This window comes from Diceros bicornis, chromosome 32 (genome assembly GCF_020826845.1).
Source record: "Diceros bicornis minor isolate mBicDic1 chromosome 32, mDicBic1.mat.cur, whole genome shotgun sequence".
NCBI lineage: Eukaryota > Metazoa > Chordata > Mammalia > Perissodactyla > Rhinocerotidae > Diceros > Diceros bicornis.
The window spans coordinates 9,118,588-9,138,992 of NC_080771.1; the positions used below are offsets into that span (position 1 = coordinate 9,118,588).

A 20,405-nucleotide genomic window follows, 5' to 3' on the forward strand; every position below is an offset into this window, starting at 1 on the left:
AGGAGGTGAGGAGGAAGGAGAGGGGGAGGATGCCACTGCAATTTCCTGCGTGGCTGGGAGGAGAGAGGTGTCCTCAGGACTGAGAATCTGGGATCCTGTCCTGGAGGCCTTGCACACAGTGCAGCTTATACAGCTAATCATCCCTGCAGCCTCCAGAAGAAGATCTGGGCTCCTCAATGAATCTGACTGAAGAAACCCCTTATCCAATTATATCCACCTTCCCATAGTGGAAGGTTCTAATCCAGCTTTCTCTAAAGAGGGCATTTTTGGGAGCAGGGAATGTAAACAAGAAAAGGGTAGGCTGGGCTGAGGGGACACAGAGTTGATGACTGGTAGCACTGAACTGGGAGTCGGGGGAACCGGTTCCAGTCCTACGTCTGGTCCTCCTGGCTGTGTGATCTAGGGAAATCACTGCCCCTCTCTGGGCCTCAGCAATATGAACACAGGGAGTTACTATGAGTCCACAGGGAAAATTCTTTCATTCATATTTAACTGGAGGTTAACATGTCAAGACTTAAATCCTATAATCAAGAAACCAAAGTCCTTACCTCTCTGGGGTCTCCAAGGAAATCAAGAGTGAGAAATTTCTGTGAAGACAAAGGCAGAGGATGTGGGTGAGAAGGTTTCCTGGGAGAAAAGCTGAACACTGGCTCCCTTGGGCCTGAGCACAGGGTGTGGGTGTAGCATGGGGAGGGGAGCTCTGAAGAGGATGTCTGTGGTTGTGTCTGCCCTGCCCTCGATCCACTTCTCTTCTTGTTCCCCCAAGAAACAACACCCTAATTTTCCTTTTGGGGACCTCCCTCTTCCCCACTCTTACCCAATGAATCCAGGCATCTGTATGTGACCAGTTTTTCTGACCACAGAGATTAGTTCAGGGATGAGAACATGCCCATGTCAGTCCAATAGTGTTTGTCCCAAAACTTTTGACAGAATTATTGGGAAAGAGGGTTTCTGGGCAGTAAGAATGTAAGTTTAGAGTGCTATTGTTGTCTTTAACCTCCCCAGGGGACAAAGTTGCCTGAGAGTAAAGCCAACACTGAGGGGTAAAAAGCTGAGGGGTAGAGACAGATTCTTAATAGTATCATATGTGCCTCTGGACTCAGCCATGCCTGAAGTCATTTACTCCTGAACTGTAGTTTAGTTTTCAGTTAGTTACCTGAAGAGTCTGTTCCAACACATTTCTTTTTCTGCTCTAGACACTTTGAGATGAATGTTCTCGTCTTGCATTAGAAAGTCCTGACTCATACAAGCTCGTGGAAATTCACCCTACCCTACACTTCTCCATGGTGTGTGTTCACCAAGATTACACTGATTGTAATCTCACACTGTAGTTAACCAGACTGATCAGAATGAAGCAAGTGACCACTAAAGGTCCCACTATCATAGATTGTCACCCTACCAGCTAGTGGGGTGGGCGTGTGTGTGTGTGTTTGTGTGTGTTTTGGAGAGAGTGGGTAAATATGGGAGCACTTCCACATGATCTCACAATATCTCAGAAGGATAACATGGGCTCTTAGGTTCTGATTCAGTTCAGAACCTAAGGTTCTCTTAGGTTCAAATTCGCCAACTCTCCCCTTAAAAGCTGGTTCCTCTTGTGCCACATGGAGAATTGGTGGAATAAATTAGCCTCTTTCCAGGCATCAGAAAACAGTTGTGTTGTAATTCTTTGAACACATTGGTCACCTTATTTGAGCCAGAGGAACCAAGATCCAAGTCCCAAGGCCACATTGGAGTCTACTCATGGAAATAGAGCAGAGTCCAATGGTAGAGGCATGTCTCTGGATGTCCAGGAATATCCTCAGGAGCCCAAGGTCTAGACAGGAAGTCCAGAATCTCATGGTATTCCTGGGCCCACATTCACACCCTTCCTCCAAAGAGGGAATAGTTGTCATTGGCCCTAGATGCTGTGTTCTCTAGGTATCTGTCCTTGTGATGACCCACTGCCACAGCCACCCACCAATCCTCAAATGTCATCTTCTCTGTGAAATATGCTTGTGACTATAATGAATGCTTCCCCTCTCTGTGCTTCCCACACACTTAACTGATGACGTATATGAATGTGTTTCTCCTTGAATGGTTCCTTGTGAGCAGGGACTGTATCCAATTCATGCCTGCATCACTCTCCCTTTCCCCATCCATACACATAACACAGATGGATGGACTGGTGGATTGATGGATGGATGGAGTTTGTTAATACATGGAATATGGTTGAATTGGAGTAATAAATGGAGAGATGGATGACAGCTACCATATTGGTGATGGATGGATCATTCATTTTAGAGGGATGGAACATGGAGTGAAGATACATGGCATTTTGATGATGCATGGATGATTGATAATAAATGAATGAAAGTTATTGATGTTAAATTGATGAAACGATATTGATGAATTGGATAGATTGGAAGACGGATAGACGGATAATAAGAAGAATAATGGATAAATGAATGGAAGAGTGAATGGATATGTGGGTATCCTAGAATCAAAACTGAGGTAGTGTCTCAGAAAATCTAGAAAATTGAGCCAACAAAGGTTACAATTGAGGTAGTTTCTAGATTAGCAAAGATAAATTGTGACAACCTTTCTAAAAAACTTTGATCTTACTATACCCATTACCAAAATTCAGGATGGTCGTCACCTATAGGAATATGTAATATTTAATTTCTTAAAAATATATCTGAAAACAAGAATGGCAAAATAGTAAGTTTTGGTAGAGCTGGAGGATTATTACACAATTGTTCATCAAGTTATTTTTTGATTTTGCTAACGTTTGAGACATTTCATAATGAAAAAGAAAAACAAGAAAATTCTTATTTAGATCCAGAGGCTGAACCTGTTCCTGAGAGGCAAGACTTTGTCCCAGGTAGTTTTTCTGGGGTAAGGGGACAGCTGAAATGATGAAGCCTGGGGCAAAGTTTACAAAGTAGGGCAGTGTGCAGTCACGAGAACGGATGCACCTACCATCTTCCGCGTGGTCTCCAGGAGCTCCTCCTCTGTCTTCTGGCGCAGGCAGTGAACAAGGACAGCCGAGGTGGTGGTGTTACACCCAGCAAAGACAGCAATTTGCTGCAGAGATGATAGGGCACAGCAGAATTTAAGAGCCACGTTCCTTCCCTCGGTCAATAAAGAGGTGTTCCATCCCAACCTCAATATCTAAAGGCAGCAGGGAGGTGACAGAAAATGCTCTAGACCAGCTGGTGTGGGTCCTGGTCCCAGTCATGCCAATTTCACGGCCACAATCTCTATTACCTTATCTATGTTAAAATGGGCATAAGGATCTCGGAGCTGAACATCTAAGGAGAGGCAGCACGGAGTGGGGCTTAAGAGCATGGAGTCCAGAATCACACTGTCTGGTTTCAAATCTTGGCTCATCCACTTACTAGCCATTTGGCTTCAGGCAAGTCACTCGGTCATCGGGCAAGACCAGAGGAGAAGATACAAATGGACAGAAGGCAGGCTCAGTGATGGCAGGTCCTTGGAAAGTGTGTAGGACTCCCCAGAGCCTAGTACAGTGTCTGACACAGAATCAGTATGATTTTGTTGAATAAATGAAAAGGTACAGGGAGAAGTAGGGAAGAGAGATAGAGAGAGAAAGACAGAGACAGACAGAGAGAGAGAGAGAGACAAAGAGAGAGAAAGAGAGAGAGAGAGAGAGAGAGAGAGAGAAGCAAGAATGAGAGTCTAGGATTCCCTTCATTTTCCCAATTTCTGTTTCCTGTTTGATAGCAAAATCCAGCCCCAGCTCTGCCACATTTGTTTCCTTTAAATAATTTCCCCCTCCTCCACTTAAGCCTGGTCAAGTGGGCTTCTGTTGTTTACAACCAAAGAATTCTGAAAAACATTCTTAAAATTTCTACAAATTCCTGGTGTCTTCCTTTCCTCTCCTCCTACTTTCCATTCCCTTTAAGTCTGGCTGCTGCCCCCACCACTCCAGAAAACCAGCTCTCACAGCCCTACCAGAACGCCCCACATCACCGACTCCAGTGGGCGCTCCTCAGCAGAGCCTCCTGTTGCTCACTCTTCCTTGGCTTCCTAACAGTCTCCAGACAAAGACAAAGTCCTCACAGGGTCCTGTGCAGCACAGCCCCTGCAGTGTCCCCATCCTCAGCTCACTCCATGTTCCCTCTGTTCCTTCTGCTCTGGCCACATCAGCCTTTCTCACTCTCTTTCACTAGAGATACTCCCTCTTGCCACAGGACATTTGCAAGTGCTATTTCCTCTTCCTAGAGCATTCCTTTTTTATCAAGTAAATTACTGTTGATCCCTCTGATCCTTTTTTCAGGAAGTCTTTTCTGATGACAATCCCCTATTAACTGGACTAACTGCTCCTTTTGAATTCTGTTATGACATCAGGTACCTCTGCTTTATTGCTCTTTTCAGAATGGACATTTTATAATTTGTGGGATTATGTAATCATTAATCTGTCTACTTCATTAGAAGAAGTGTCTAGAGGCTGCTAGATGTCTGGCTATATCAAAATTATTTGTTGATTGAATCCATAAATAAATGAATGAATCAGGAATGAATCTTCCAGGAACCACCCCCAGTTACAAAGCCCTCTGGTAAGACTCACTCCAGGTACACATGCTGCAAATGGGTTCACCAGAACTCAGATCCTGAGAGAGACAAGACACAATGACACTCCACTGCCACTGTCTGTCCTGGCACTCCACACGGACACACTTTGGGAAGACTTACCAGGGACAGTGCACTGTGCTGACAATCCAGAGTTGTGAGCTTGAGTCCCAGCTCTGCCCTGGTCACTCTCTGACCTTGACAAGCTGCCTCCACTCTCTGCACAGTTTGCTCAGCTGGATAACTGGGAGGTTGGGTGAGGGTATCCTTGCCCTTCCCACTCAGCCATTCTCACTTCTGTGTTTCCTTGAGGATGTCAGCTGGATCCCACAGCAAGAAAGGCCACTGAAGACTCCAGGAGAGCAGAGCACAGGGCGCAGGAGTGGTCCAGTGTGAGACCTACCTGAGCTGTGGCCTTTGAGTCCTTCTTGACCAGGGCAGCACTGAGGGCCACGCCACTCTCAGAGATGGCCCGGTGGAAGAGGTTCTTGGCCAGTGGAGACAACACCTGGGAGACATGGGGAGAGGAAGAGAGTTTATGTTCACAGTGGGTGGTCTTTAAGGGCTACCCCCATCCACTGCTCTGCTCTGGCCAATTCCCCTGGAGACCCTGGGGCTCAGTGGACATGACATGTCCTTTCCTGACATGGCCTTTTCCCCAGGTTGACCTGGAACTTGGTTTCTCCAAGAAAACTTCCCTCAGCTGGAGGGGACTAGTACCACAGAGTGAGGGACAGAACAGGACATGTGTGACACATGCTTATTATAACAATCAAAAGTATCTGAGATATGCTTATAAATTCCTATAAACACTTTAAACACACGGTTCTGATTCTGCATTTCCATTACTCAGAATATTCTAGGACAAAGGATCATGGAGGCACACAATGATTTCTAAGAATCCTCAGGCTGTTTTAAGTGTAAAAACGTACACTTTTAATAATTGAAGATTCCAATATTACGAGATTGGGTAAATAAGCTATTTTTTTATTCCTACCATGCAATACTACACAAACTTGAAAAATAAAATTATGGAAGAGTACATAATGCTTAGCGAAAGATTTATGGTGTGCTATAATGTTAAGGAAGCTTTTTTTGTTTAAAAAGTCCTAGATAGAGAGAAAGAGAGATAGAAAGATGATAGACAGATAAATAGATAGTTAGATAGATAGATAGATAGATAGATAGATAGATAGATAGATAGATAATAGATAGATAGATAGATAGATAGATAGATAGATAGATAGATAGATAGACAAGCTGAGTCATGGAAAAATGACTAGAAAAATACATGTCAAAATGTCCATGGTGAGTACACCTGGGTAATGAGATTATGGATGACTTTTTTCTTCTTTAGAGTTATCTGTATTTTCCTTTTTCCCAACTGTATAGAATATAAAAAAGTTTCCCTCTGAGTATTCAAGTATGAAACAAATGCATGTTTTGAAAACACAGTAATAGTCCTGTGTCTCCCAACTCTGAGGCACCTGGAGGGTTCCTTAAAGCTCCCAGCCCCTTCTTTTTTTTTTTTCTTGTGAGGAAGATCTGCCCTGAACTAATATCCGTGCTAATCCTCCTCCTTTTTTGCTGAGGAAGACCGGCTCTGAGCTAACATCTATTGACAATCATCCTCCTTTTTTTCTCCCCAAAGCCCCAGTAGATAGTTGTATGTCACAGCTGCACATCCTTCTAGTTGCTGTATATGGGACATGGCCTCAGCATGGCCAGAGAAGCGGTGCCTCGGTGCACGCCCAAGATCTGAACCCGGGCCACCAGTAGCGGAGCGCGCGCACTTAACCGCTAAGCCACGGGGCCGGCCCTCCCAGCACCTTCTAACCTGGCTTTCCATCCTTTCTTCCCTCAGTGGCTCCCTCAGCCCCATTCCCCACACCAGGCTCCCAGGTCATGTCTGTGTCCCACATCCCTGTCCCATCCCTCCCCACTCCACCTTCTGAACCCTCCTCCCTCCCACCCACCTTCCCTAGCCCAGCTCCATCCTTCAGTCCAGAGACTGTTGCTGTCCCTCTTGGGCATGGACAAGACATAAGACCACCTCAGAGGAGGCCACTGACCTGTTGTTAGTGCTTATGTCCCCCTGACATGAAGGTCTGGTTTCAAGCCAAACAAGACACTCTGCCCAACCTTCATGGTTGACTCCTCTTATTCATAATCCATACCCAGCCCTACTTCCCAAGAGATGTGAGATGTTTCCTAACATGAAAATGAGCAGGAAGGAGAGAGAGAGCTCAACCAAGTAAGCAGAGAGGAATGTTATTGATGCAGCTACTGTAGGAGTTTCTTATGGCCCCAGCACGCTAAGCTGAGCTCTGAGCTTTGTGGACATCAAGGAGATTTTACCCATTAGCTCCCCACTATTTGATGCTGTGCAGATTGAGGTCAGCCTTTGGTCCAGGTCTTGTAAGTAAAGGTGCCCATGGCTAAATCCGCTTGTCTCCAAGGGTCCCATCAGGAGCCACATCAGGTCCAGGAACACTTACAAGAACAGAGACACTTTCACCTCCCGCTGACTCTCCAAAAATGGTCACAGAGCCTGGGTCCCCTCCAAAGTGGGCAATGTTCTCCTGGACCCAGTGCAGTGCGGCCACCTGGTCCAAGTGACCCCAGTTTCCTCGGCTGTGCTCGTCCCCTGTGCTGTGAGAAGAGAACAGGGTGGGTTGGGAGCAGAGAAGTCATGGCAGGGCTCTCAGGACCAAAGAAGAGGCTCTAGGTGAGCCTTGTGGAATGAGATGGGGCTTCCACAGCCCTCACCCAGGGGTCTTCACCCGCTTTCCTCTCCTGCAGCATCGTTCTGTTGTGGGCTCTACAGTCCTTCATCCCCATCTGTCTATTGAGCATCTACCATGTGCAAACACTGTTCTAAGAGCCAGGAGCCCATCTGAGCACAAAACAGGCAAATCTCTGACTACCCAGAGCTCACACTACGGATCATAAACAAATAAACAGATAAGTATAGAATATGTCAGGTAGTGAAAGTGCTTTCAGGAAAAACAAAAGTGGGAAAACAAAAAGGCAGAGGTGGGGCAGTGAGGTCCTTTTTCCGATCACATGACCAAGGAAGGCCTCTTTGAGGCTGTGGCATTTGAGTAGAGACCTGAATGAATGAGCACAGAGCCTTGCAAATATCCAAAGAAGGGAATTCCAGGTGGAAGAAACAGCAAGTGCAAAGGCCCTGGAGTCCAGTGAACAAAGTGTGAGTGTAGCACACACAGCCGGAAAGAGCCCTGCAGGCCTTGGTGAGGACGTCGATGTCACTGTAAGTAGGGAGGGAAGCCACTGCAGGGGAAGGACATGACTCCATTCATGGCTTAAATGATCACTCTGACTGCTGTTTGGATCAGACAGAGTACAAAATCGCAGGATTATAAAAGTAGGAGGTTGTTACAATAATCCATGGGAGAGACACAGAGGGCTTAGATTGGGGTGGGTGGAAGAGTGGATGTGAGAAGTGCTGAAGTCTAAATGAATCTTAAAGATGGAGCCAAAAGATTTACTGATCCACTGGATGTGGAGTTTTAGAAAAAGAGAAGAATCAAGGCTGACCACAGACCTTTATCCTGAGCTACCGAAAGGATAGAGCCACCAACAGGTCAGCAGGGGGCACTGTGGGGAAAGTAGAAGTGTTTTGGGGTAGGGGCCATGGCAGTCAACGGGTAAGTTTGTCCCTGTGAAGTGTGAGATGCCCTTTAGACGTCCAGAGGAGATAGTAGGAGCTAGAAGGACGAAGTTAACGATGTGCATCTGGGTTTCAAAGGAGAAACTAAAGGCTAAAAATAGGGAGCTGTGAAAGTGCCCCCTGAGGTCACTCAGGGCAGCAGTGGAGATGGAGAGGGAGATGCACATAGAGGCCTGAGAATGGGGAGGAGAAGGGTCTAGGGAAGGGGCTGAGAAGGAGCAGTCTGTGAGGTAGGAGGTGGCCAGGAGCTGAGAGAGGAAGCATTTCCAAAAAGTATGAACTATCATGTGTGGAAGCTCCCAAGATGTCGTGTGGATGTTTGCCAAGGTTGGGCCAAGAGCCACTGGTCATTGGTGACCTTGACCAGAACAGTCTGGTGGTGCGGTCGGGGTGGAAATCTGACTGGCGTGGGCACAGGAGAGATGGAGAGGAGAGGGAGCAGGGAGAGTAGATGTATCAGTTTTTCTCTAATGGGGAGCAGAGTAATGGTCCATGGGTGAAAGAGATGAGCAGTCTCAATGAAGGCGATACATCCTGGGTCATGACCCTCCTGGAATAACTCTTCTCCAGCTGTATAGGTAATTGCAGGGAGTAGCCCACTCTTCCTTCAGCCCGCCTGTCACCCCTCTCAGGGTCAGAGGTCCTGGTCCTAGAGCATTCAGAAAAGGCTCATGGTAACTGTCTTCTGCAGGAAACCTGGCTACTGTTTCCAGGGGGCCAGATGGAAAGGACTCTAGCTTTGACTCATGCATATGCCAAATGCAGAAAGAAATGACATGAGAGGACCTGGCATTTCCTGGGATGGTTGTCCACTGGGATCAGATGCTCCATTAACCTCTCAACTCTAGCAATCTATTCCTTCCCCAACGAGCATTCACTGAGCTCCCACCATGAGTCTGCTCCTTCCTTCCTTTTCCATGAGGTAAGATGTGTAAGCCTCTAACTGCTGTGCTGCATGCTAACTGACATTTTAGAGGTTGCAATGTGCTGGAGCAGCACAGGCGAAAAGGAGATAAGCATTTCAGAGAAGGTAACATTTGAGTTAGCCAGCCCTGGCTGTCTAGTGGTTAGGATTCAATTGCCTCACCATCATGGCTCAGGTTTGTTTCCCCATTAGGGAACCACACCACCCGGCTAAAAGTTTTGCCACCAGTATTTCAAATACCAGCAGGGTTACTCGTGGTGGACAGGATTCAGCTGCACTTCCTGACCAAGATGGACCAAAATAGACCACGAAGGACGTGGCCACCCACTTCCAAAAAAATTGGCCATGAAAACTCTATGAACAGCAGCAGAGCATTTTATGATATAGAGCCTGAAGAAGAGAGGATGGTACAGAATCACCAGGCAGAGTTCTCTGCTGCACATTGTTGTTAGGAGTCAGAATCCAATCAATGGCACTTAAAACAAACATTTGGTTTGGGCCTTAGAGGATGAATAAAAGTTTGTCAGGTAGAGTAGGCATTCCAGGGAGAGGGAACAGCACATGCAAAAGCTCAGAAGCACATGGGCCACTGCGGCTGGGGAAGGAGAACGTAGGTGGAGCCCAATTATGAAGGGACTTGGATGCCTTACTAGAGAATTTAGCAAAGGTCCCTTTGGTCCTAGAACCCTTGCTTTGGGGGCCAGTGTGCACTGAGAAGAGACTGATATCTTACCTGAAGAATCCCCAGATGCCCAGGCGGTACTGAATGGTCACCACCACCACGTTTTCATGGGCAGAGAGGAGCAGCCCATCATAGGTTGATGCTTCCCCTATCAACAGAGCACCTCCATGGATCCACACCATCACCTGGACAGGGAAGAAGACACCATACTGGATACAGGAAGCAGAACTGGGAAGGACCTCAAGAGGTTGTCTGCTTTGGTTCCCTAGCTTTTGGTTATGACTCAAGGAGACCATTATACAAAGTCCCGTAGTCCCCAGAAAACTGGAAGATGCAGTTTACCTTCTCCCCCCACTCCCAGCTTGGGGACAGGCCACTACCCCATTCAATGCAATCTCATGGCCCCTGCCTGTCCCACCAGCCTCAGTGCCACCTCCTCCCAGGGCTCTTCATGCTGGGAACACCATCATGGGCACATTCAAGGCTAAGGGTGTCATCTTGTCCCCAACACTTCCGTCATCCTCATGCCTGGACCCCTCCCCCAGCTCAGCATACTCTGCATGCTGCAGCACTTGTCCTTCAGCTTCATCTAAGTCACCTCTTATGCAGTGAATTAAACTTCTCTCATGCGTGAATGATTATCTCAAGAAGCACACATGCCCCCAGTGATGTGTCTTCCTGATATACCTTCCCTCTGTCTCCCCCTGATTCTTTTGCATCTGCAAATTCCACTGATACTGCAAAGCTCAGCCTAGAAGCCACCTCCTCCAAGAAGTCCTCAGTCATTTGACTAACATGATCTGAGAACCTACTATGTGCTGGGGACTGTGATAAGAATTGACGACCAGTGTTCAAACAGCAATTCATGACTCACAGCTCCTGCCTTTAAAGAGCTCACATAGGAGGGAAGTGAGAATGGCTAAAATAATCAGATTGTAATAATTTTGTTAATAAAAACAGAAGTCGTAACACAGACTATGTGCCAAGTGCTGTTCTAAGCATTTAGAAATAAACCATCCATGAGGTAGGGACTATTATTGTCCCATTTAACAGACAGAAACACCGAGACACTTAACCTGCCCGAAGTCATGCAGCTAATAAGTAGTGGAAGCAGGACTTGAACCCAGGCAGTCAGGCTCCGGAGTCCACGCCTTGAACAGCCTAGCACACCGCAGCCAGTGGCCATGGTGCAATAGGCCAGCTATTAGAGAAGGAGTAAGATCTTCCCTTCAACTCTAACTAAGGTATCAGGAGTGCTTGCCTTGTGTTCCTCGCCAGGCACTGAGATATAGCTTGAGATTCATCACTGAACACTCATATGTGATTATTCTCCTTTTGAGGAAACAGAGACAAGTGTCTCAGCTAGTAAGAGGCAGAACCAGAATTTAAACCCAGGCCCTGTAGTTCAAGAAACTGTGTCCATAACTAGAGGTTCTCCTGCCTCCAAGTACCCAGAGCCATTGTTCCTCCCATACCTCTGATCCCTGGAGGGACTGAATGTGAGTCATCTCTGAGTGAAGGCTGAGCCAAGGGCTGGTCAGCAGTGACTTGCTGAAGTTAGTCTGTCTGTGCACCCCAGATGGTAAGATCCTCAAAGGCAGGGGCTGCATGGTAGTTGATTTAAGTTCCTCCTTTCTCCTAACCCCCAAGTGTAGCTATGTATATGGGACACTGAGTACATAATGGAAGAATGAATGAATGAATGTTTGAATGAATGGGTAAACCCTTGTCCTCACCTCTTTAGGCCAAGCATGTGCAGTGCTGCTTCTAGTCATGAGTTCAGAGATGCCTCCTCCACTCCTGGGCATCGTGCCTGCTGTGTCCTGGGAGGTGGCTGGGTGCGCACATCCCTCCCTTCTCCACCTCAGGGATCCCCACCCTCCAGCCAGGTCTGGAAGAATGCCCCATCTCTGTGCCTCCCTTTATACAGGAAATGCTGACTCACTGGGTCATCAGCCCATGCCAAAGACAATCAGGGAGGGAAATTAGCTACAACAAAGTCCCAGATAGTTGGCCGAAGGCAAAGGAAAGTGCTTCTTGGATTGACCCATGTTCTACTCTCCACACTTTTATCAGGAGAAACTCTTCGACATGGGTCTTTGTATGCTGAGGACAGGCCACACACAGGCTCAATTTCCTAGTCTGTGTAAAGAGCATTGGTTGAAGATCAGAAGACTTGCGCTCTTGTACTGTCAACCTTACTGTGTCACCTCGCCTACCCCTCTCTGGGCCTCAGTTTCTCTACCTGTAAAGAAGAGTTGGGTTGTTGGCTTATCTCTACATTTCTTTCCAATTATAACGTTACTGGAAATTTATCTTATCTGCTCTGTGTATCAGATTCTTAATCTATCATCCAAGAGTAATCATTCTTGTTCTTCTATTAAAGTAAGAGACCTTGGAAAAATTGAATGCTACGTTACAGATGTACGGCCGGCTCCCCAAAAGATCCTATTTTTGTCACTGCAAAACTGAGGTTGAAGGGGAGAAGAATATGCCACCCCAAAATATGCCATTGTTGTGTGCTGATTATTTTGAAATAAATTTACTTAAGAAAATTACTTGGGAAACAGCAAGTGCAAGGTCACTCTCAATCCCTTTTGTCCCCTGAAAGCAAGAAATAAATCTCCCACGTAAAGCGTACCCTCCCTGCACCTGGAGGGTAAACGGCATCCTTATCAGCAGAGACAGGGAATTCAAGACCGAGAAGGCTGTGTAAACCATTTTTATTGCTCCCTCTTGAACTTGTTACCCCAACCCAAAACCTTTTGCTTTGTCAAATCTTCACAAATAATTGTCTCTTTGTCCAAAGTTATAAATGGTGCTTGCTTTGGTCACTTATTTGATGCTCAATTTTTTATGAGCTCCTATATGTGCAAAATTGAATTTATATTTCTCTTGTTAATCTGTCTTATGTCAATTTAATTATTAGGCTAGTCAAAGAACCTAGAAGGGAAGAATGGAAAAGCTTTATACCCTACATTTCCTGTTGTCACGTGGTCTGGCTGTGGTGGGTAAAGAAACCTCTGGGGCCCCTGAAACAGCCATGGCTGGTGATGTCCCCACCCCAAACTGCCTCATCCTCTTCCAGTCTCCACCAGAAGATCCTGGAGGCTGGAACTCACCAGCCTTGACCAGTGGTTCCCACTGCTTACCGGTAACCTGCTTTTCTTCGTCAAGTCAGCGGGAGTGTAAATGTTTAGGTAAAGACAGTCTTCAGAAATCTGGAGATGTATGCCATCCTTTTTGTTGGTATCCATGTCTAAGACCATCTGCACAGGCTCTGTGACTTGGGAGCACCTGGGAGGGGAAGGAAAAGAACAACTCCTGAGGTTCAATCAGAGCTAAGCGAGGAGATGTCTTCTGCAGTCAGGCTGGACCTTGGACTGGGAGATTTAGGCCTGTAATAGAGTTGCTCTTACCAGGTTGGACTCACTGGAATGGGCAGGAGGCTTTCTGGGGATCCAGGTGTGGGGTGGGGGCAGGAGCTCACTAATGTCTTCCAGAACTGTGTATAGTGAGGAACCCTGGCACCTGTCCCCTTCCCAGAGCCTTCGGGATGCCCTGGGTCAAGGGGAGGAGGCTTCCTATGCACCTGGGAGAGGACCACTTCCTTCATGCCTGGACACAGCCTGACTCTCCGCTGTACTCCCTATGGCGGACTTCACGGTGACCATGTTCTCACTGGGAAAACATGTTCTAGTCCAAGAGAGACTTCCATAAACTATCAGAAGTCATTCAAATGGCAGGCAGTTAGGGCGGACAACAGGTCAGGGATGAAATATTTGTTGGGCAACATTAAAAGAACTGTATTCTAGTCCTGCCTCAGCCACTAATATGATGGGTGACCTTGGTTGAATTCCATCCCCGCTCTGGGCCTCAATCTAGGTGATGGGACTGATTTCTATAAGGATCCTACAGCCCTGACATGTTAAGATTCTATCATCACCCATCCCAGGCAAGCACTACTGGTTTGCCTAATAAGAGATCTTAAAGAAAGATCCAACATACATTAGAATCGGTAACATTTACTGAGTCCTCTCAGCATTCTGGGTGTTGTACTCCATGTAATAACTCATTTAATCCTCAGATCAGCCTCGTGACATATGGAGTGCTTATGTTTCCAAGGATGTTATAAGCAACCTTTCCTGATCTCAATGTACCCAGAAGGCAGGCATCACTGCCCCCAGTAGGTAGATGAGGAAACTGAGGCACTAAGGTGCTTCGATGGCACAGCAGTCAAGTGGCAGAGTCAGAGGCTAGAAAGATGACTTCAATCTTCATCCTGGGGCAAATTTCCCTGGATCACTAAGGACAGGGGGCACAATATTCATAAAAGAATAAATTCAAATGTCAAAAAAGGGAACAACACTAGGATTCAAATAATGCAGCATAAATAGCAAAAGTATATATATATAATCATGATCATGATAATAATTACTATTATTATATTGCCTACCCAATAGTCAAAAAAATTTCAATAACCCCAAATATTGACAAAGGTCCAGTGGATGGAGGTTTTCATATATTAATGAAAAGAGTGTAGTTGGGACATTTCTGGAAGGAAATATAACAAAAGGTGCCTACTCTTGGACTCAGAAAAGTCATTTCTTGTACCTTATTCAAAAAATTTCATGCATGTGTATAAAGATTTACCTACAGGGTGTTCATTACAAAGCTATTTATATTATCAAAAACATCATGAACAACTTAATGACCCCAAATAAGAGATCAGGTAAATAAATTATGATTCAATACCCAAGGCAATGCAGCTATTAATTGTGAGGCTGTGGTATTTAATGACATAGAAAGATATTCATGATATACTTATAAATGAGCAAAGCAGGCATCCAAACTACCTGTATACTGTGATGGGATGTTGTGATTTATAATAAGAAATATATATTAGTTCTTTGTCCAGTTTCTTGCACAGAGCTCCTAAAACCTTGGAATTTCTTAACTGATAAGAACTATAAAGTTGTCTTTTGTTATATGCATGAGCTAACTTTTGGACCTCACCTGAGGATGGGGCTGGTTGCCAGGAGAACCATCCAGTGATTAGAGGGTTGGAACTTTCAGGGTCCCCTGCCCAGACCTCTGGCGAAGGGAGAGGGGCTGGAGGTTGAATCAGTGTTCAGTGATCAATGGTCAATGATTTAATCACTTATGCTTCTGTAATGAAGCTCCATAAAAAATCAAAAGGGAGTTCAGAGAGCCTCCAGCTTGGTGAACGAGAACGCTTCCTCGTGTCACCCTGCAGGGCCCCAAACTCCACGAGGACAGAAGCTCCTTTCTTCAGGACCTCACCCTACAGATCTCTTCATCTGGCTTCTGACTCTTATCCTTTAATATTCTTCCTAATAAACTGGTCATCTAGAGAGTAAACTAGTTTCCTGAATTCTGTGAGCTGCTTCAGAAAATTAATGGAACCCAAGGAGGGGGTCATGGGAACCTCTGATTTATAGCCAGTGGGTCAGTACCACAGGTAACCACCTGGACTTGTGATGAGCAGCTGAAGCAGAGGCAGTCTTGTGGGACTGAGAATACGAACGGTGGCCCCTGATCCCATTTTTTGGTAAATAGTGTCTGAATTGAGTTGAATTGTAGGACACCCAGCTGGTGTCTAAGAATTGCTTGGTGGTGTGTAAAAAAACAAGGGACATTGGAATTGCATGCAGATTCTTAAGTGGTTCTATTTTTAAGGAGGAAATAGGTAAGAGATAAAAGATTAAACAGAATCTAAAATATGAGCAGCAGTTCGTTCCAGATGGTGAATCGTATATGATTTTAATTTTTTTACCTTTCCTTACCTGTGTCTCCTCACTTTTCGGTAACAAGTATGTATTACACTTATAATCAAAAAATAAAAACAGTGAATATTATTTTTAAAGGAAGGATGAAACGAAGGGGAGAAGAGTATAGAAGAGGAAAACAAAGAAAAGAAAAGAAGGCAAGAGGTGGGATCCTGGAAATTCCTGGAAATGCTGGACCAAGATGAATAAGGTCTGAAGGGATGCACACAGGCATCCAGGCACCCTGGGGGGTGAGGCTGAGGGGCTTCTTTGCCCAACTTGTCCAGGGTGACTAGGACACACCAACCACTGCTCTGCTCGTGACTAGGTGGCTGGACACACCTGGGAGTTGAGAACTTGCCCCTTCAATACTCCAAAGCACTCCTCACCCACACAGAGCCTGGTTCACCCCACTGGTCAACTATGGCAAAGTTCAAGTAAAAAAAATAAAAGAACCACTATTTCTGATCTCTTTCACCTGCTCACATTTTTCATTTTATCCCAAAGCACCTAACATATTCTAACAGATTACATAATACAATATTAATTTGCATATTGTTTATTATTGGTCTCCCCTCCTAGAATGCAAGCTCCATGAAGAAAGGCTTTTCTCTTCTGTTTACTAATGGATCCCAGGAACCTTAGAACATGCCTAGCATACAGTAGGTGCTCAATAAATATTTGTTGAATAAAGGGCTCTAGAATGCTGTGGGACTTCTAGAATGTCTCTAAGGATCTACAGTATCCTGATGATTCCAGAACACAGTACTAGCAACTCAGAGGATAGCCTTGGCTCCTTCCTGCATCACTTTTAGGCAAACGTCCCACTGAAAGATGCCAAAGCCACCCCCGGCTTACATAGGAGGGTAGGAGGTGGTGTTCTTCACGACGTGCCATGGTTCTGCAGGCTGTGGCGGAGCAAACCTCAGGGGTCCAAGAGGGGGCTTGGCAAAAGGGATGCCCAGGAAGACGGCCACGGGCTGTGCAAATCCTTCTAAGCTGACGTACTTCCCCAGGACCTTGCCCTGCACGGTGTCCACAACAGGCGGTGAAGTTGGGAGCCCTGCTGGACATGGAGAGGAAATGAGGACATGTCAGAGGTGGAAGGTTTGACCTGGAATCCAGGTGAGTCTTGCCACTTTCAGCATGTGACCTTGAATGAGTGACCTCAACTCTCTAGGCCTCAGTTTCTTCTTATATAAAAGAGAGATGACGTTAACTGTCCTTCCTAACTCATCGGGCTATCTTAGGGAGCAAATGGGAATTGGAGGTAAAACAGCATCAAGTGAAAGTAAATGCAAGAAGGAGGGTTGCTGGGAATGAAGAGACACTGGGTTTCCACTGTCAGAGCCTCTGGAAATAATTATCCACTAGGATCCTGGCACTGAGCGGCATGCTGGATGGGAGGATGAACAAGAGGCGGCCCCTCTTCTCAGAAGCTCTGAACCTTGTAGGGAGAGTGAGCCACATACACACTTGACCCTCCTGCTGGGAAGAAAGTGGTCAGTGTCCTGAGAGAGGCACCAGCAAGGTCCTATAGGAGTTATAAGAGAGAGTGAGGCCTTCTGTTTGGCGGCATCATGAAGGCCGTGACCTTAGAGCGGGGACTTGCAGTAGTGGGAGGACTGAGCAAGGGGAGAAGGAAGAGGGGCCATAAAGGTATAAAGCAGGGAAGAGAATGTGCCCAGGTGAGGATCTGAGACAGCAAAATGCAAGGCCTGCCAGAGAAAGAGTGATGGTCCATTTGAGCCAGAGGGAGTCTGTGGGGAGGCAAAAAGAATCCTGGGCTGAGATAGGTTCATGTCTGGGAGGGCCTCGAATGCCAGGCTAAGGGTTGGGGTTTTATTTAGCGGGTAAATGAGCAGCAGGGAACAGTCCTGGAGTGCAGGAGAGTGACACAACCAGCTAGAAGATGGTTCTTCAGGTGGCTCTGAGCAAGGTCGTCCAGAGAGGGAGAGATGGAGGGTCAGCTTCCTGTCTGTTCCGTTCTTGTGGAGCAGACAGTGCTTCCTCACTGAGCTGAAACTCACCTCCCTGCAGCTGCCCCATCAGCCCTGGTTCTACCTGCTGTGGGACCATCCTGAGCTGTCGTGGGGCAGGTGTCCTTTCAGACATTTGATCGTGCCCATCCCTCAGGTCTTCACTTGTGCGTCTTCAGTTTGTTCAAGCATTCCTCACAGGAAATGATATCTAGCCTCTCATCCTCCCAGTTGCTCTCCTTTTGCTGTAGACACAAGACTGACATCTCTCTCACCGTGTGTGGCCAGAACAGAAAGAATAATCCAGATTTGTTCTTATAGAAGAATATCCAATGCTCACCTTCAAGAGAGATGAAGTGGAGAGAAGCCAGATGCCAAGGGTGGAAAAGTGGGTGATGAGGTGAGAGGCATCAGCAATAATGGTAAGAGCAGCAGTTACCACATATATTATAGGAAACATTTACATACTGGGCACTTCCTATGTGCTGAATGTGCATTCCAGGTCATTTAAATTAATCTTCACAAAAGTCTGACTAGGTTGGTGCCCATATACCCTTTTTACAGATGAGGAAGCTGAGGAAATGTAGGCAGCCAATGTGGACTTTCTGAAGATGGAAATGAGATGGAATTGCCAGGAGGTGAACATTGGTTGGGAATAATCCCTCCTAATTTGGTTCTTACTCTGCCCTTCTACTCACTTCCAGGCCTCTCACAGTGTCATACCACTGGAAAGAAGATAGAGTCCAGATGAGGTCTGGGCTATCAGGACTCTGATGGCCAGAGCACTGGCTCTGCATTCAGGAGTCACAGTGAGAGTCCAGAGCATGATTTTCCAGGTGACCTTGGACTAACACATTTCCCTGTTTGAGTCTCAGTTTCTCCATCTATCAAATGACACAGATGCGTTCTGAGGGCCCCTGCTGTACCTTTGTAATAACCATGTCTTTTAGCGCCTGTGTTTGATGCTTGGACACAGGGACTTGTGGACCCTGGAGGGACTGCCCCTCCCAGAGGCAGCCATTCCTAGAGGTGGGAATCAGCTTGTCCTTCCAGCGTGTCCAATCCTATACCCCAACCACCCTCTTAATGGGGCTCTCACAGGCCAGGCCACTATTATCTTGCCCTAATCCCTCCAGGGTCAGGTACCTGACAAGTGGGAACAGCCACTAAGCCCCAGAGCCCATTGAAATTATTTAGTTTGCCAACCCTAAACCTGCTTATCTTGCCTCACCCCTTCCTCCCAACAACGACTATGATAAAGACCCTTCCCCACAATTCCTCCTCTTCCCTTCGCCTTCTGATGCCCCCCAGTGCTTCACCTTGTGGCCCACCATGGTGGTGATGTGCCCCCTGCCCTTGGGAACTGTGAGTAACAGACTGTATTTCCAATGGCAGTTGGCTACTGGTCTGTTGGTCTTACCATACTTCAAATTTCTCTTAATACATTATATTTGAAGAAAACCCTTTTATTTATGAAACATTTCTTTGCACTCTTCATACCAGAAACTATGCTCTTTAGAAACAATCACCCATTTCCTCCTCACAACAGTACAGTGAGGTAGATGCTGTTGTCATCCCCATTTTAGAGGGGGAAACTGAGGCACAGAGAAGTGAAGTACCTTGTCTCAGGACACACACCTAGTAAGTGCTGAGCTGGGACTCAAACCCTCACACTCGGGCCCCAGAGTTGATATTTATATTTTGTTAAGCCGCTCTTCATGATTTGACCAAATCTGGACTATTATTAAGGGGAAATAAACTGAGTTATTCAAAGTACTCATCTGGAGGGATGAGGTTGGTTGGTGCCCTCCTGTATGTGTGGCTGAGGCAGCTGAGGTCTCAGGGTTTTTATCCTCCTCTAACAGGCTGCCTGGGCTACGCACTACAAGTCTGGAGGGTGAGCTACTGCGGAACCAGACCTCTGACGTCTCTGGCCCATAAACATCTCTATCACTTTGTCCCTGGACAAAGATTTCCAAATGTGCCCCCACGATTTATATTTCAGAAGGACTCACCCCAAGCTGTGGAAGTGGCCAGGGAGACCAGGACCAGAGTGAAGAGCCACATGGTGGAAGGACAGCAGCTCCTGGGCCTGCAGATCTCAGAGCCGCTGGGAGGGGCTGTGCAGTCAGGCCCCAGAGCCCCAGCTCCCGCCCCGCCCCCAGCTCCCAGGCTCCCAGCCAATAGCCTAATCGGGCAGAAAAGCTCTCTCCCTTCCAAAGATCACTCCGGGAATTTTTGGAGCCTCTACACCACGCCTCCCAGAGTTTACCCTCTTTTATCTGAGCAGCAGAGTGAACTCCAAGTACCTAATCACAGACTGGTCAAACAACTTGTTATGTAAGTGTTTCTCCCTTCCTGGACTCTAATCTCAGTGCAGTGTTAGCTTACCAAAGGCAGGCACAGGCAGACAGATGCCTTTAGACGACGGGAGACTCTGTTCTGGGGTCCACAGAACAAGCTTGAAAACTTTTAGAGCAACTCCCAGGCCCACAGCTGCTCAGCTGGGGATCTGAGGACAAATCTCTTAGCTTCCTTGGGCTGCAACTTCATAGAGCTCTATGTTGCCAAGTTTGGACACATATTAAATTAAGTGCAATCTACCTTCTGATGGCTGAATTAACATTACAATATTCCTGCCAAGTGACTCAGCTTCATGTCCCATACCTCCAGGGTCTGGGAACTCACTACATCTAGATGCAGGGATCTTTGGGCAGAATGTTCTTATGGCAATGAACTCCATCCCTCCACAGTCCCTGGCTCT

The 20,405-nt window shown here is 46.6% G+C and overlaps 1 protein-coding gene across 4 annotated transcripts in view; it reads right to left on the reverse strand.

The window, feature by feature from the left end:
• The window catches only part of LOC131396005 (liver carboxylesterase-like), a 30,367-nt gene extending 10,283 nt beyond the window's left edge, over positions 1–20,084 (reverse strand). Inside the window, exons 1-8 of one of the 4 annotated variants that reach the window (XM_058527835.1) lie at positions 19,657–19,746; positions 16,521–16,725; positions 13,026–13,170; positions 9,925–10,058; positions 7,071–7,224; positions 4,976–5,080; positions 2,959–3,063; positions 549–587 (exon numbers count right to left, since the gene is read on the reverse strand). In XM_058527835.1, the coding sequence (XP_058383818.1) occupies positions 549–587; positions 2,959–3,063; positions 4,976–5,080; positions 7,071–7,224; positions 9,925–10,058; positions 13,026–13,170; positions 16,521–16,725; positions 19,657–19,708 (939 nt within the window). In that variant the 5' untranslated portion in view covers positions 19,709–19,746. Of the gene's footprint in view, positions 1–548; positions 588–2,958; positions 3,064–4,975; positions 5,081–7,070; positions 7,225–9,924; positions 10,059–13,025; positions 13,171–16,520; positions 16,729–19,656; positions 19,747–20,032 lie in introns of those variants that run through there. The other 3 variants (XM_058527834.1, XM_058527837.1, XM_058527836.1) reach the window with 3 other exon arrangements.
• Between the last annotated feature and the right edge of the window lie 321 nt (positions 20,085–20,405).